The 17035-nt window shown below is 37.1% G+C and overlaps 2 protein-coding genes across 2 annotated transcripts; both read right to left on the bottom strand.

Moving 5' to 3' along the window:
* Window positions 1-2200: 2200 nt before the first annotated feature.
* Window positions 2201-7640, bottom strand: LOC100126638. The gene is made up of 5 exons (XM_018258280.2): window positions 7488-7640; window positions 6918-6958; window positions 5274-5348; window positions 3923-4121; window positions 2201-3050 (listed from the first exon to the last, which is right to left on the bottom strand). Exons 1-5 carry the CDS (start codon window positions 7552-7554, stop codon window positions 2656-2658), a joined length of 777 nt encoding a protein of 258 aa, XP_018113769.1. The 5' UTR covers window positions 7555-7640; the 3' UTR covers window positions 2201-2655.
* Window positions 7641-13340: 5700 nt separating this feature from the next.
* LOC108714243 (CARD- and ANK-domain containing inflammasome adapter protein) lies at window positions 13341-16129 on the bottom strand. Its single transcript, XM_018258279.2, has one exon. The coding sequence runs from the start codon at window positions 15804-15806 to the stop codon at window positions 13488-13490; it is 2319 nt and encodes a 772-aa protein (XP_018113768.1). The 5' UTR covers window positions 15807-16129; the 3' UTR covers window positions 13341-13487.
* Between the last annotated feature and the right edge of the window lie 906 nt (window positions 16130-17035).

Below are 17035 nucleotides of genomic sequence, written 5' to 3'. Positions count from 1 at the left end.
TTCTTGTCTGGACATTTTGTTTCTTTTTCTTATTGTGGGATAATTTGTAAGTTAAAATACAAATTGGATGTTTTTGCTTTATGGATAACATGTTGGTCTGGAAAAGCTATGGAAGATGTTTGTTTTATTAATTGGCTAAACAAATTGACATTTATACATGTAATGCTCTGCTACTTGGAAGGGCTAATGCTGCCCTCTTGCTTGCACAGTGGAATGGAGCAACAACTTTCTCTGCATATAGAGTGAGCCTCTATTACTGAGCTGTTTTGAAGGAAATAAATATCATCAACAAGGTTTTAAGGGATATGACTGCTTGTAAACTGAGTGGTAGGAAAGCTTCATATATAACTAAGAAAGATTGCATTCTTCAGACACTGTACGCAAAAATCATTTATCAAGCTCACTTCTTAAAAGACCATTAATAAAAGGTTTTTATTAAGGTGTATTAAGTTTGCATCTGTTCATCCAACGCCTACACAAAATTAATTATCTACTTGTAAATGTATGAGTCTATGGAACAGATTTATTAAAGTGTCAAATAAGCGCTCACCAAAGAAAAAAAAATGTACTTTCTATTCATTCCTATGGAAATTTTTCCTGTTTTCATAGTGTAATGTAACCATTCTCTCACTTTGTTCCACAGTTAAGTAATGAACTCTAAGGGGCCGATTCACTAACTTCGAGTGAAGGATTCGAAGTTAAAAAACTTCGAATTTCGAAGTTTTTTTTGTGCTACCTCGACCATCGACTACGACTTCGAATCGAAGGATTTGAAGTAAAAATCGTTCGACTATTCGACAATTCGATAGTCGAAGTACTGTCTCTTTAAAAAAAACTTCGACCCCCTAGTTCGCCATCTAAAACCTACCGAAGTCCCCATAGGCTTGGCTAACTTTTTTTGATCGAAGGATATTCCTTCGATCGTTGGATTAAAATCCTTCGAATCGTTCGTTTCGAAGGATTTTATCGTTCGATCGAAGGAATAATCCTTCGATCGTATTATCTGCCCTAAATCCTTCGAAGTCTAAGTATTTTAGTTCCTAGTCGAATATCGAGGGTTAATTAACCCTCGATATTTGACCCTTAGTGAATCGGCCCCTAAGACTTGAAGTCTGTTTGCTTTCCAACAGACCCAATATGGAAAGCTAAAAAAGTTATCTTAAGGGGGTGGGGGACTGGTCAAGTGTTGATAGACAATCATGGTTTCTTTTAGTATATGGAATTAGGTATGTCTATGTAAAAAAATACACATACTGTGAAACCTCGATTTTAAGTACCCTGATTTTAAATTTTCCTGCATTTTACATTTTTTATTTGTGGCCCCACTAATTTATAATGCATTTCAATGGGTGCATTTCGCTGATTTTAAGTAATGATTTACCGGATTTTACATCAAAAGTTTGTCCTGATGTTCCCAAAAACTGCTTTTTTTTCCCTCTATGAATGCTATAATTTGTGAAAGAGGTTTAAAATACTAACCAGATTAGGGTTGCCACCTTTCCCTGTGGCTCCAGCCGGACAGGGGGTGGTCCCGTGACGTCAGTGGGCGTTCCCGTGACGTCAGTGGGCGGTCCCGTGACGTCATGGGCGGAGCTATGACGTCGCGATCGCCGATTGGCCGAAAACCGGGCAGGAAGCATTGAACCGGGCAGCCCTTCAAAATACCGGGCTGTCCGGTTCAAAACCGGACAGGTGGCAACCCTAAACCAGATGTATATTTTGTCATGGTTCTGCCTGTAAATGGTCAATTCCAATTAGTTTGGCCCTTATATAGTCCTGCACCAATCACTCATTGCTTTAGGTTGTGTATGTGACTGACAGAGAGGCCTTGCACATGCCCCCATAATGTAACATTAACACTGCAATGTTTAAACCATGTTATTAACACAGTAAATTTTGTATCTCAAAGTAAAATAGACTCCTGTGCTTATATCCTTTGTTACTTTTAACACATTTCCCCAATTTCACATTTTCCCAGATTTTAAATAATTTTTTCCTGGTCCCCTGAAAAACTTACACGGGGTGGGGTTCTACTGTATTTTTTTTTAGAGGGGGGGAGTTCTAAAGATACAAACCTTTTCCTTTAATAGAGACTTCCTCTATACAACTGGGATACAGGATTCACATGGGCTCAACTTGAAAACTTGCAATTAAATTTTCTCTCTTTTGGATGTGCGAATAATGTACAATATATTGTTTGTATCTGCTGGTCACCCCCAGAGTGTATGTTAGTCTGAGCACTGAAAAAAATAGCAGCTAATCAGCACTACAGAGTGGGTTAGACCAACAATATCTTTCTTCTGTGCAGATAGTGTAGGTGAATATTGTGTCTCTTAATTATCTGGGACTTAATAGCTTTCTAGTTAGTCTAAAAGGGTAAGTGAACATGGTTCTACCACTCAGTTACATATAATGCACATTGTTGCTAGGGGTTTAATGTTTTTAAATGCATTGTAATATTTTTCTACACAGTAAGCAGTATAGGACCAACATAAAATGAGGGAACTTGACATGGTTCACAAGCTCATATATATTTTGGCTAAAACTTGGTAAAATGTATTTAAAGGTTTACACAAGTGGAACTTGAGAGCTGGCAATCATTTCTGTGCTCTTAACACATACAATTTATCAGCTTTAAGATGTAACTTGGTTTCATCAGCTATCATCTTCAGAAGAGGAGTAGCAGTCCAACCCCAGAATCCCATTCATGTTGCCTCCACTAACAGGTCCTTGTGCATGCTTCTCATGAATAGTTGCTGTACTGCTGTTTCCTTTCAGTACTGCATCATTTGACAAGAGAATGTCTTTTATTTGGTTTGTGCCACAAGTAGAGAGACTATAAGTTGATCTGAGCCAGAGATGCTTTGGCAGGGATTTTTTACTATCAAAAATTAAAGGTTTATCCTGCACATCAAGACTGATATTTGGACTGTCTGGTTTTGCTGCTTCATTGTCTGTTTTTTCAGGGATCAAGATTTCTTCTTCAGAGTCTGGATAAGATTCCTGCTCCGTGTCATTGAGAATGGGTGTGGAGAGTAACTTGGCACCACCTTTAGAATGATGAATGCAACAATCTAGTTAGTAACATTAAAAAAAAGAACCGATGCTTTCATTTGAAGCCTGCCAATAATCTTAAATCTAATGGTTACCTTTCCCAATTTCTATATGATGAATCCCTTTTCAGGGCATCTATAATTATGAACAACTGTTCCCATTTGCTGTTGGCATCCCCATCAAACTGGGACTAGGCAGAGGGAGGTGAGTTTACCCTACACTCACCTGTGTTCATAGGACCCAATTTATTCGAGGAAAAGGTCACTCATAGCTAATATGCATATATATTACTTTAAGCACATTCAATTCTGAAATCAATTATTTACAGAAGCCACTCCAGTCATTTAATTTCTATGCAAAATATAAAATACATAATATATATATATATATAAATATATATATAAATATATATATATATATATATATATATATATATATATATATATATATATATATATATATATATATATATATATATATATATATATATATATATATATATATATATATATAATTACATTTGCCTGTACATTTGTATTAACTGGTTTCAAACAGATGGCCTGTAAATACTACAAGGTAAAGAGCAGTAGCTCAGCTATTCATTTGTTGCTTATTTTTATTTGTAATATACAGTACCTGCTGAAACTATATACAGTATATGGGGCACAATGTTAAAAAAAAAAAAGTCAAACCTATAAAAATCCATTTTTTGGTCAATATTATGGCAGAAACAGGGCCAACAAAGCTGCACTGAGAAGTAAATGTAATACTATGTCTACAAAACACGCCGGCACAAACAAGGTTCATTTGTAAATGCCTTTACTGTTCCTTAAAGCAATAATTCAGCACTCTAGTTTAATGTTTATACCTGATTCTACCCAAGATGGCACTTTCTCTTCCTCAGTCCTCTTTCTTTTATAACCTCGCAGTTTCCACGGGTGATCTTTACAGGAAGGGTCCAACTTGCGCAATTTCCAGAGATAACTTTGATACTCTTTCCTCAGTGTTTCAATCCTCTCCTGGAATTCTATGATTTTTCTGTCTGAATAGTGTGTAAGCTGGGATTGCTGTAAGAGAATTGAAATATTAAAAAAATGCACTATCCTATTTATGAACAAATATTTTAGGGTATACTGAAAAAAAGGAAGCTGTATCTAGCTACCGATTTGGTTTAATAATGTTTTTTATAAAAGCCACTTGGGGACAAAAAGGTGGTGGTTCATGTTTAAAACAGATAAAGTTTTTAAAAATATTTTGCCTAATAAAAACATGATCAGGGCTGGGAGTGTCATTACTTTTCCCCCAGAGGGTAATCACAGAATTGAATGATAGATAGGTGGAGCCCAAGCCTTGCCCGAGTGCCTTCCCATGTCTCATTTTTACCAACCTGCCAGTACCTGTTTTTAAAGATTTTTCTGAGTTTATATTTTCACTAACTATAAGAGTGCTGATAAACGTTGCTGGGGTAGAGTAATTTCAATATTGTGGTGGTTAGGAGCACAGGCAAAGACAGAGCAGCAAGATTAGACAGCAACACTGAGAGGAGGATCATCCCACAGATGCCTTTTATACTAATCTGTCCGCCCCTTCCTGAACTGCTGGAAGCGCACACAATGGGGCACATTTACTAAAGAGCGTATTGTGCTTTTTTTTTTTGACAAATTTTCACTAAAAAGACCATTCACAGCGACATCACCTATTTACTAAAAGATGATCAACACATTTCACCAGGTTCGTTCTATCATCAACGAATCATCGCTGACGAAAGTATGCCAACGTCCTTTTGCAGAGACGTAATTGCGCCTTTGAATTAACTTTTAGTATGATGCGAGTGATATTTTGAGACAATTTGCAATTGGTTTTTTATTATATTTTTGAGTTATATAGCAGCTCTTCAGTTTACAATTTCAGCAATCTGGTTGATAGGGCCCAAATTTCCATAGCAACCATGCATTGATTTGAATAAGTGATTGGAATAGGAGAGGGCCTGAATAGAAAGATGAGTAATAAAAAGCAGCAATAACAATAAACGTGTAGCCTTACAGAGCATTTGTTTTCAGAAGAAAATAATGAAAGAAATAATGAAGATCAATTGAAAAGTTGCTTAGAATTTGCCATTCTATAACATACTAAAAGTTAAAGGTTTACCACCCCGATAATGAAAACAACTATAGCCACAATAAATTACAGCAGAGCATATATATATCTTTTTATCTTACCTCTAAATAGTATTCTATCTCATTTTTAATGCTAGGAATCCATTTCTTCACATCTGACGCATTATGTAAGGCAGACTGAAAAAAAAAGATTTTCATTTTAGGTAGAAGAAGAACTAATTCCCTAAAGACAACTTAGATCACATAAAACCTACTCTGTCAAGGGCAGTAGTTATTTCTTTTAATCTACAACAACTCCCCCCAACTGGCATCCCATGGGCCAGATATGGCTGTCCAGAAATGTTTTTATGGACCAGAGAGTGTTTAAGAGTTCCAATGACCTCGTCATTTTGTTCTAATCTGGCCCCTTCTATATGTGCTACAGTGCATAACTGTCTTAGGAACAGGACCAATATTGCAAAAGAAAACTGCAATAGGCTTGACTAAGGACTAAAAAAAGTTCAAAACTTTTCTTTTAATGACAGAAGCCAAAAAAGTTACCTTTATTTAATCAGAAGAATCTGAGAGTCATTTCGGATAATTATTTTACAATATGCCCTTCATTAAAGGGATACTGTCATGGGAAAACATGTTTTTTCCGAAACGCATCAGTGCTACTCCAGCAGATTTCTGCACTGAAATCCAATTCCCAAAAGAACAGATTTTTTTATATTTAATTTTGAAATCTGACTTGGGGCTAGACATATTGTCAGTTTCCCAGCTGCCCCCATCATGTGACTTGTGCCTCCACTTTAGGATGAAACTACTTTCTGGCAGGCAACTGTTATTTTTTGTACTTAAAGGAACAGTAATGCCAAAAACTGAAAGTGTTTTAAAGTAATGAAAATATCATGTAGTGTTGCCCTGCACTGGTAAAACTGATGTGTTTGCTTCAGAAACATTACTATAGTTAATATAAACAAGCTGCTTGGTGGAAATTGAAAAATGGCTATATGGCACAGGATAAATAATGGATAGCATTATGTTCTACAGAGCTTATCTGCTGTATAACTTGAGCCTTTTCTCCTTTGAATAGCTATCCCCATGGCTACACAGCAGCTTATTTATATAAACAATAGTAGTGTTTCTGAAGCAAACACAGCAGTTTTACTAATGCAGGGCAACACTGCATTATATTTTTATTACTTTAAAACAATTTCATTTTTTGATGTTACTGGTCCTTTAATGTAACTGAATGTGTCTCAGTGGGACTTGGCTTTTACTATTAAGTGCTGTTCTTAGATCTACCAGGGAGCGGTTATCTTGTGTTACGGAGCTGTTATCTGGTTACCTTCCCATTGTTCTTTTGTTTGGCTGCTGGGGGGGGGGAGGGGGTGATATCACTTCAACTTGCAGTACAGCAGCAAAGAGTGATTGAAGTTTATCAGAGCACAAGTCACATGACTGGGGGCAGCTGGGAAATTGACAATATGTCTAGCCCCATTTCAGATTTCAAAATTGAATATAAAAAAATAGTTTGCTCTTTTGAAAAATGGATTTCAGTGCAGAATTCTGCTGGAACAGCACTATTAACTCATGTGTTTTGGAAAAAAAAAAAACATGTTTTCCCATGACAGTATCCCTTTAACCCTTGTGATGCATGGTACGCTGCCACTGCTGTGGTCACATATGGATATAACAGACATTAAAACACATTAAAATATTTTGGCTCAAACGTGTTTTGATTAGAAAATACTTTCAACTTACCAACCTAGGCCTGTTGCTGGTAATGTCCTTTATGTGTCCCTCTGTCAAGAAATAGTCCATGGTTAGGAGGAGGAATAGTATTATTATTATTAATGCTTTTAAGCCCGATAATGAATTCATCTCGATCTCTTGTTTATTGAATTAATCTAAAGGTAAATAAATTACTATAAAAAAAAATAAAAAACAAAACGTAGAATGACTGGGTAATTTGGTAGGCAACCCCCACAGATTCTAGGTTCATTTTTCCATGCACTACCATTTTGTTCCAGACATCCCCTGCACCTATTGAACCTATTGAAGCTACAAGATAGATGAGCAGTACATAAATCAGTGCAGTATTGGGCATGTGATCTACAGGGCAGTGCAAGGGATGCCTGGGACACCCAATCACCTATTAGGTCTTAGCACACTGGGATAACTAATATATGGTGTCCTATTTGTTCAAAGCAGTATTTACATTAGGAGAGAGACCTCACACACTTATAAAGGTGAATTATACCAAACGAACTATATGCAAGTCCAGTCCCTGTGCATATGCTTACGGTTAACCAACAAATAACCCGCTAGTACCTTCCTTAGCCTTCTGAAGCCAGAGCCGATTCAGCGTCCCGTGTTGCTTCTCCTCATTCCTAGCCATGTTTTCTTCCGCTTCCGAGTTGCCCACGTCACGAAGCCACAGTGGGCGGAGGCATTATTGTTGCCTAGACAACAGTTTCCACCAATCAGGAGGTTTTCACCAATCAGCGCCTGAGCACGGGGTATCGTGGACTATTTCTCGTACTTTTATAATAACTCTATAGACACGTTGTTGCAGTTGGGGGAAATGATTATGCAACTGTGGTTTGGTATAATGAGTTTACGAAATAACTTTAAGACTTTGTTGAAATGCCAAAGAAAGTCACTTTCCCCCGCCCTTTATACTGCTTTAGGAGAGCGATTTCCCCTGAGGATGTCCTAAAATGCTTTCCGTAATACTGAAAATGTGGAGTAGTGAAACATTAGTAAGATGCTGTAAAGTGCAAGCTTGAGGTGATGTTTACATTTCTGATTAAAAAATGCTTTTTCATGAAAAAAATGCTAACATTCTGAATTTGTCAGGATTTGTATATTCTAAACGGATATGATTATCTGGGGGTTAGATAGAATTGTCTGCCTTGTAATTTCAATACTGATTTTGAAGTGAAGTCATCTACAGGATGGCCTGGATTTGTGGAGAGGCCACCAAGGCCCGGGCCTGTGGTGGCAGAATTCTATGAGGCGGCAAACTGCCTAACCACACCCACATTTGTTCAGAAACACTGGGGATGCCCAGGAGATAAAATTGTTTTTTTTTAAGTTTCCCAAGCGCCAATCCCCCATTGCTGCAGTCCAAACAATGAAGATTTGCACCAATAAAAGGGAGGGGACAGGGGCAACGAATGTCAGCAGGCCTAGGGGTGCCCACTATGTAAATATAACCCTGGAAGTGTCAGCCTTTATGCAGACATACACTGCAGATTTTGGCACATTTTATTTTTAATATTTTTTAATTATTTACATTTTTCTTCTGACTCATGCCCGCTTCCAAATGGGGCGTAGCTGAACCCCCTTTTAAAAACAAATGCTTTGTAAGGCTACAAGGATTCGTATTGTGCCTGGCAGAACCAAATCCTAATTTGCATATGTAAATTAGGGGAGGGGAGGGAAATTATGTGACTTTTTGTCACAAAATAATTATTTGCACTCTTTCCTTTCCTGACCTTAATTTGCATATGCAAATTAGGATTCGGTTCGTTATTCGGCCGAATCTTTCACCAAGGATTTGGGGATTCGGCCGAATCCCCAAATAGTGGATTCGGTGCATCCCTACTCAAGATTAGCACACTCAAGAGAAAAGGGGCTTTTCAAATTAGTTGTTTCTTAGTGCATATAATATATTTCTGATATGTTTCTCTATACTATGATACCAAAGAGAGACAGCTAAAACAGTTGGCACTTAATGTAAATTAGAAGTGGAAAGTCAAGTACTGAAAGGGTTAATGATTTCTTAAAGGAGAACTAAACACCCCAATGTGATAAGTCCCCATTGGCTCCCTCCGCTGGCCCCCCTCCCTGCCTCCCCCCTGCACAGTCTTACCCCTGAATTCTTTCCATTCTAGAAATAGTGACCGTAAATGCAGAGTGAGCGCAGAGGAGCTCACGGGCGCCATCTTTTTCTCTTCGGTAATCTTCATGAAGTGAGCAGCGTATTGGCGCACGCACGTTGGAGCAATATTCCGGTTAGCGACAACTGTGCATGCTCCAAAAGAGACGGAAATTGCCGAAGGGAAGAAAGAAGACACAAAGATTACCGAAGAGAAAAGATGGCGCCCGTGAGCTCCGTTGCACTCACTCTGCATGTGAAGTTGCTATTTCTAGAGGGGTAGAATTTAGGGGTAAGACTGAGCAGGGGGAGGCAGGGAGGGGGGCAAATGGGGACTTATCACAATGGGGGTTTAGTTCTCCTTTAAAGGGGTTTTAATGCGTTATAGAATGACCTGTTCTGAGCAACTTATCAAAATTGTCTCAGAATATCACTCTCTACATCATACTAAAAGTTAACTCAAATGTGACCCCTTCAATCTTGTTATTATTGTCCTTTAGTTATATTTTACCTGTGTCAAGCTGTGTCAAGTTACAGATTGCTACTATTAATGCAAATGGAAGATTAAGGTATAAAGCTATTAAATGAAAGCATGCCCTTGAACTTAATAAAATACAGATTCAATGGCAATGTTTATATGTCTGAAAACAAAGAAAAAACTACAGAGAATGAGCCTGTACTGCGTCCTTCATATTGCTTGTATCTGTTGATATGTGATATTATGCAAGGCTGTTCAACAAGAATACATTTCAAAGACATTATGTCCTTTTAGCAACACAGATAAAGAGAGAAACCTTCAACAAAGTTCAATCAACAGGGTTTGTGGTAAACATACTTTTTGCCTATTATTTTAATTATAGAATATCCATGATTTATTATGTTTTTTGTTTGACCCAGGACAAAGACTGAACTGTAAACCTCTTTCGTTTTTAACTTTCTCTGGTTCTTCCGAGCAACTCTAGGAGAAAAAAATTAGACCTCCATATAAGGACACTGGGAAAGGGAGGGTTTTCTTGCTACAGAGCTTATTATGTCTGTTTAAAAAAAAAACAAAAAAAAACTAACACTTAACAGATTGGAAGAGGGGTGGTAGTAAAAGAAAAACAAACAATCCATTAGTGATTTATAATAAAAACAATGAACAGACAGAATACATTTTCAACAAAAGTTCTCTATATTGTGCTCAGTCGTGTATACTACAACTGAATAAAGCAGGTAATGGTTACTGTATATAAAGGTAACTGCAGTCAGTCTCTGTGAAATAGAAACTACATTGTGATCTTGACACTGGAACATCATTTAACTTTTAGAACAAGTACGGGATATATTATCTGAAAGACCATTATACAAAAGGCTCCAACATAGAAGAATGCAATTTTCTATTCAGTCTTTAAACAATTCTTATTTTTTTAATGATTTAGTTTTTCCCTGTAGTAATAAAACAGTACAGATATGGGACCTGTTATACAGAATGCTCTGGACCTGGGGTTTTCTGGATAATGGGTCTTTCCATAATTTGGATTTTGATACCTTAAGTCTACAAAAAAATCATTTAAACATTAAATAAACCCAACAGGCTGGTTTTCTATCCAATAAGGATTAATTATATCCTAATTGGGATCAAGTACAAGGCACTTTTATTATTACAGAGAAAAAGGAAATCATTTAAAAAAAATGTGATTATTTGGATAAAATAAAATAAAATGTAGTCTATGGCAGACGCCCTTTCCGTAATTCAGAGCTTTCTGGATAACAGCTTTCCAGATAAAGGATGCCATATCTGTCCCATAAACTTAAGTAAATTGCATAAATCAATTTTGGGGGAAAACAATCCAATTTTTGTAATGTTTTACATGTTTTTAAGTAGCCTTAAAATTATGGCATGTCACTTTAGGACAATGACACACTAGGGGATTAGTCACCCGCTACTTTGCTACTGCGGGTGATTAATCTCCTGCAAATGCATTCCCACCACAAATAATGTAAAACGCTGGAGGGAAAACATTTGCGGCACCTAGTGAGGAAACTTCTGACGACTTTGGAAAAATTAAGATACTAATCTCCTCCTGTGCCATTGCCCTTAATAAAAGACCCCCTATCTGGTAAACCTCAGGTCCCAAGCTTTCAAACTTATTAACATGGCTGAAAAAGATACATGGTACATTGCAGAAGCAGGGCTTATATTAATTAAAGGCCATAAAGGGCCTTTTTGCTGTACCCCGCTAGCCCAGAATCACAGGGGCTCCTTAGGGAGACATGCATGTTTATAATTCAGAAAATAAACCTGTGTTCTATAATTTATTATTGTATACAACAAAGTTGAATTTAATTTAAGAGCTTTCCAGTGACAGCTGAAGGTTGTCTGTGTGTGTTAAAAAGAGACCCTACAATATGAAGGATTTTGAACGTGCAATCGTTATGTACTAGTGAGGCTAATTGTTTTTCATTTCCTAACCCCTTAAAGGCACACAGGGCATTTTTTAACTTTATTATCATTTTGAGCTCAGGAGGCAGGGACAAAATGCATGAAATCATGCCCCGTTCATTTTTATCGCAATTGCCTGCATGCATGGGTGCACTACTGTACGGTCAAGGGGACAGTTGCACTTGTAGGCATTTGCCATAGAAGTGAATGGGGTGACTCTGAGCATTTTGTTCCCCTCTCCCATGCTGTTAAGTCACCATGCATGGGAAATACAAATCTCAAAATCGCCTAGGATTGCCCTTAAAGGAATTGTTCAGTGTAAAAATAAAAATTGGGTAAATAGATAGGCCGTGCAAAATATAAAATGTTTCTAATATAGTTAGATAGGCAAAAATGTAATGGATAAAGGCTGGAGTGACTGGGTATGTAACTTAATAGCCAGAACACTACTTCCTGCTTTTCAGGTCTCTTGGTTTACACTGACTGTTTACCCTGGTTACCAGGCAGTAACCAATCAGAGACTTGAGGGGTGGCCACATGGGTCATATCTGTTGCTTTTGAATCTGAGCTGAATGCTGAGGATCGATTACAAACTCACTGAACAGAAATTTACCATGTGGCCCCCCTTCAAGTCGCTGACTAGCTCAGAGTTATAGAGCTGAAAAGCAGGAAGTCACTCCAGCCTTTATACATTACATTTTTGGCTAACTAACTATATTAGAAACATTTTTTATTTTGCACAGCCTATCCATTTACCCAGTTTTTATTTTCACACTGAACTGTTCATTTTAAGGGACTCATTAACCAAAAACTGGCTAACGTAATAAAAAGAGCAATGTTTATATATGGTCTAGTAACATTCAGCAGTCAGTCATATGAATGATTTTAAACAGGTGATCAGATTCCTGGTGGTTGGTTGTTATAATAAGTGCTCCAAATTTTACCTGTTTATTACACTTCGCTATTACACACATATATATGTACTCCGCATTTAGGGTTGCCACCTTTTCTGGAAAAAAATACCAGCCTTCCTATATATTTATCTTTTTTCCCTATTAATAACATTGGGATCAACTATAGTTTTTACCGGCCAGGCCGGTAAGATACCGGCCAGGTGGCAACCCTATCCGCATTATACCTGCACTTAACCATAGAAAGCACAAATAAGAATTGTAAGCCTAATGTTGCAACTTGCAACAATGAAAACACACATAAATTATGATTTTTGTGTGAAACAATACATTTTTCTTTTATAAAATATTTAAATTATGTTTTCTTTCAAGTAACAATTATATCACCAGCCTTTAGTAGTAACTTTTCCAAACAAGGCTTTTAAATGTGTTTAATAAGCAGCGGGGGAACTAGGAAATTGTTGTCCACTTTGTTCCCTTGTCATACTTGTAGTGATTACTTTTTCTACAACAATGACAAGAAAAAGAAGACTGCAGCTACACACACTGATACGCTGATATCATGGTGACCAAACCTTTTTTCTACATAATTAAAGGAAAACTATACGCCCAAAATGAATATTTAAGCGACAGATAGTTTATATCAAATTAAGTGGCATATTAATGAATCTTACGAAACTGGTATTTATATTTTTAAGTAAATATTGCCCTGTGAAAACAAAAGACAGAACTCTGTCTGTTAATTGGCTCATGTGACCTAACATGTATGGTTTGTTTGGATTGTTTGTGTGCACCATGATCCCAGGGGATGGCCCTTATTTCTTAAAATTGTCATTTTCTATTTAGGATTACCCAATGGCACATACTACTAAAAAAGTATATTATTATGAATATGGTTTATTTACATGAAGCAGGGTTTTACATATGAGCTGTTTTATGTAATATATTTTTATAGAGACCTAAATTGTTTTGGTGTTATAGTTTTCCTTTAAAGGCAAATGTAATATCATTTACAGTTTTGCCACCAATGAGTGCATGGTTTGTTCAATCTTAAAAACAATACCTTTCTGCCTACACGAATAAAGATTTTGGAATGTACACAATATTTTTTTCTACTTAGTAATGAACATTTTCTTTTTCAGAAACGTAGCAATATGCTGGTGAGCATCAGTGGCACTAGACTCAGCAACTTGGAGGGGAGTCTTTTTAAGGCTATTGGTGGCTTGTAAGTTGGCTTTCCCACCTTGTACCCAGCCAACCAAGGTTTGGACTGAGCTCAGATGTCCTCCTTTGCAAGCACAGTGGAGTGGTGTATCTCTGTTGTTGTCCAGGGCATTTATGACCGCTCCGTTTTGCAAAAGCAAATTGATCAAATCACTGTGCCCATGTTCTGCTGCCAAATGTAAAGGAGTTTTCCTCCATACATTTTTATCATCCACATTTTTATTTTTCCCTGCTTTCAGAAGGGCTTTAGCAATATCTGTGCTGCCTGTGGCTGCAGCATAGTGCATAGGAGTGCAACCATCCATGTCCTTAACTGCAAATCTGGCCTGACTTTTTAACATGACATCCACAATTTCAGTCTGTCCAGCTGCTGCAGCAATGTGTAATGGTGTCTTTTTGTCTTTTTCAGTAGCATTAGGGTCAGCTTTGTTATTGAGAAGCAACTGTACCAGATCATATCCGCCTCCCCCAGCCGCAAGATGTAAAGGTGTCCTTGATTGCTTATCTTTAGCACTGACATTAGCTTTGTGATGTAAAAGGCTCTGTGCAACATGAAGGTTTCCCCTCTGGCTCGCAATATGCAAAGGAGTGACTAATTCCTTGGTGGCAGCATTCACATTGGCACCAGCAGCAATTAGAATATCAGCCAGCTCTTGCTTGTTATGAAAAGCAGCTAGATGAAGTGGGGTTTGGTCTCCAGGGCCAGCAATATTAATATTCATTCCCCTCCTTATGAGCAACTTCGTAACTGATGCATCACCACCTTGAACTGCCAGATGCAAGGCAGTGCTCATATTTGGCGTTCTAACATCAAGCTGTGCACCTTTTTCAATAAGTGCCTGGGCAGCTTCTGATTTTCCTAATTCTGCTGCTAGAAGCAAAGGTGTGTACTGTATGTCATTTGTGGCATTAACATTGGTACCTTTATCAATCAAAGCATTGATAATTCCAAAAAGATTCAATGTGACAGCTTTAAACATAGCTGAAACCATAGTATCTGGAGACAATCCTTTGGAGTATTCCAGTAATAAACCAAAGATACGCTCATTGTTTGTGGCAAATGCTGCATCAATAATACTGGAATCAATGCCAGCGCCAGATTCCAGCAAGATCTTTACTGTCTTCAAATGCCCACCAGAAACCGCATAATGCAAAGCTGTCTGTTTTTTTTCATCCACTGCATCAACTGGTGCTCTGTTTTTTAGAAGAAGTTGTGTCAACTTGCTATTACCTTGAGTAGCAGCCATGTGAATAAAATTGTGCCTATTTTTGTACTGCCTCCCTTCCTCCTGCAGAAGGATCTTTAGTACATTCTGATGGTTGTTTTCTGCAGCCAAGTGCAGAGGTGTCAGGGAGGCATCATCTAAGGAGTAAATGAAAGCTCCAGCTCGCAGTAGCACCTTCACAGCCTCTCCATGTCCATTTTCTGAAGCTCTGTGTAGTGGTGTTCTGTGTTTCATATCTTTAGAGTCTATTTTGGCACCTTTATTAATCAAGTATTCAATAACAGCAACATGACCACTAGCTGCCGCCATATGCAGAAGAGTTTCACCAGATGGATTTACTGCATTAATATCAGTATCTCTCAAAATATTCTGCAGAAGGGAGAGATCTCCTTTTGCAACAGCATCAAAAGCAGTCATAGAGGATGAATCAGTTTTTTTAACCTCTTTGGATATTTGTTGCGGAACAACTTTCTTTTCTTTTTCTGAGTAACTGAGCCTTTCCTCTACAGCCTTCACTTTCCTTGGTAGACTCTCTCTTTGCTGAGTTTTGTGAGGTCTAACCTTTCCAATGGTTTTAGGGACATCTTTATCCCTTTCAAGCAAATAGCCCACTAGCTGCCTCCTTCCTTCTCCAACAGAATCACTCACAGTGCTTACATAATTTTTCACGCTGTTGTACAAGCTAGGTTCTATTTGTTTCAGGCAAGGAAAGAAAAAAAGACGACAAGCTCTCTCACCTTTTGACAACAGAATGTCTAGCAGCCTGGAAGTCTTTTCTGTCTTTGTTCTGTAATAAGACAAAGCCATTTTTTTGTCTGAAGACATGATGCCATTATCTATGAGACACTTTATGAGGATGTCTGGATCCTGGATCCCTTCAATGAGCTCTTGTTTTTTCATCTTTAGTACTTCAACAGCATATGGATTCGTAAACAGGCTGGTGGAACTGATTGGTGGAAGCTGTGTTACTGGAGTACTCATTTTCTAAATTAAAAAAGTTCTTTGAGCATGAAGTTTTACTTGAAGGTTTCTTCTGTTTTTGTTGCCCTCTTAACAACAGTCAAGCTTGAGATCCATATATCCAAGAGCCAGTAAAACATTTGTTCTGGTTTTCTTCTCTTCATATCTTCTTACTGTAGTATGGCAATGTTTCTACACAATGAATCAACCTATTCAGTGGAATTGTTTGGGAGGGAGCTCTTTGTTTGCACCTGGTAGGAAGTTATGCAGTTTATCTGGATTAACAAACAAAATCAACTACCTAACTACTGTTGCTATGAATACAATAGCTGAAGTGATTTACTCCATAGCCTTCACACAACAAACACATTTGTAAAGTTTGCACTTGCTACTTAACATAAGTTCCTTTATTGAAAAATATAATTAAACCAAGAGGTTAAACATTGAAGGGTTTATTATGAAATTATATATAAAGCAAACAGCAAATTACATATATATATATATATATATATATATATATATATATATATATATATATATATATATATAATTCACAATCTCATACCTTTCTTTTCTAAACATTCTTAAGGTACTTGGGTTTGTGGTCTTGTAGGAATTTTAGCTCTTCCGAAGAGATAGTATAAGGTAATCATTGTCACCGCAGCTCGGGATACTTTGACATCTTTGCCATTGTGGTGTCCCTCATTAAAAAAAAAAATTGAGATAGTTTCCTTTGGGACAGCTTCACATTCTTTTATTTTCCTTTTCTAACTTATATCATTGAATTCAAGCAAGAATTCATCTCATAGCACTAATTTATTTATTTCTATCATTAACTAATTATCACGTTTTACAATTAATTAATCACAAGCTAATGGCACTTTTTATGAGAGACATTGTTGAAAAGATCAATTCCCACTTTTTATAAGCACGTTGCACTTTCTTTTTAAATAAGAAGCGATTATAATTTTGAAGAGTTACTGGATTGAACTAAGTTTACATTGGTTAATAGAATTAATTGAGTCATCAATACAAGTAAATTGATTGTTTATTGGGGTTAAAAAAATGTATCATTTATAAGCACTGAAGCACTTTCTTTAAAAAGTTTCATGAATGAATTAACAACACAATACAAGTGATTAGATATTTATTGGTTCATAAATTATATTGATTAGGAACAATTAATGAACTTTGGAGAATTGATTTTAAGGTGATTAGTGTGGTCTACCTACTGAATTGGTAATTGGAGT

This window comes from Xenopus laevis, chromosome 4L, assembly GCF_017654675.1.
Source record: "Xenopus laevis strain J_2021 chromosome 4L, Xenopus_laevis_v10.1, whole genome shotgun sequence".
In the NCBI taxonomy this organism is placed as follows: Eukaryota; Metazoa; Chordata; class Amphibia; order Anura; family Pipidae; genus Xenopus; species Xenopus laevis.
The sequence above is the reverse complement of the archived record's forward strand: the minus strand, read 5'-3'. Positions and strand labels throughout refer to the sequence as shown.

Excerpts from the sequence above, each read along its gene's own strand:
- LOC108714243 (XM_018258279.2), bottom strand. The coding sequence starts at position 15,806 with ATGAGTACTCCAGTAACACAGCTTCCACCAATCAGTTCCACCAGCCTG.
- LOC100126638 (XM_018258280.2), bottom strand. The coding sequence starts at position 7,554 with ATGGCTAGGAATGAGGAGAAGCAACACGGGACGCTGAATCGGCTCTGG. Across the intron at positions 5,349-6,917 it reads CCAGCAACAGGCCTAGGTTG|TCTGCCTTACATAATGCGTC; the intron begins GTAAGTTGAAAG and ends TTTTTTTTTCAG. Across the intron at positions 3,051-3,922 it reads GCCATCTTGGGTAGAATCAG|GTGGTGCCAAGTTACTCTCC; the intron begins GTATAAACATTA and ends ATCATTCTAAAG.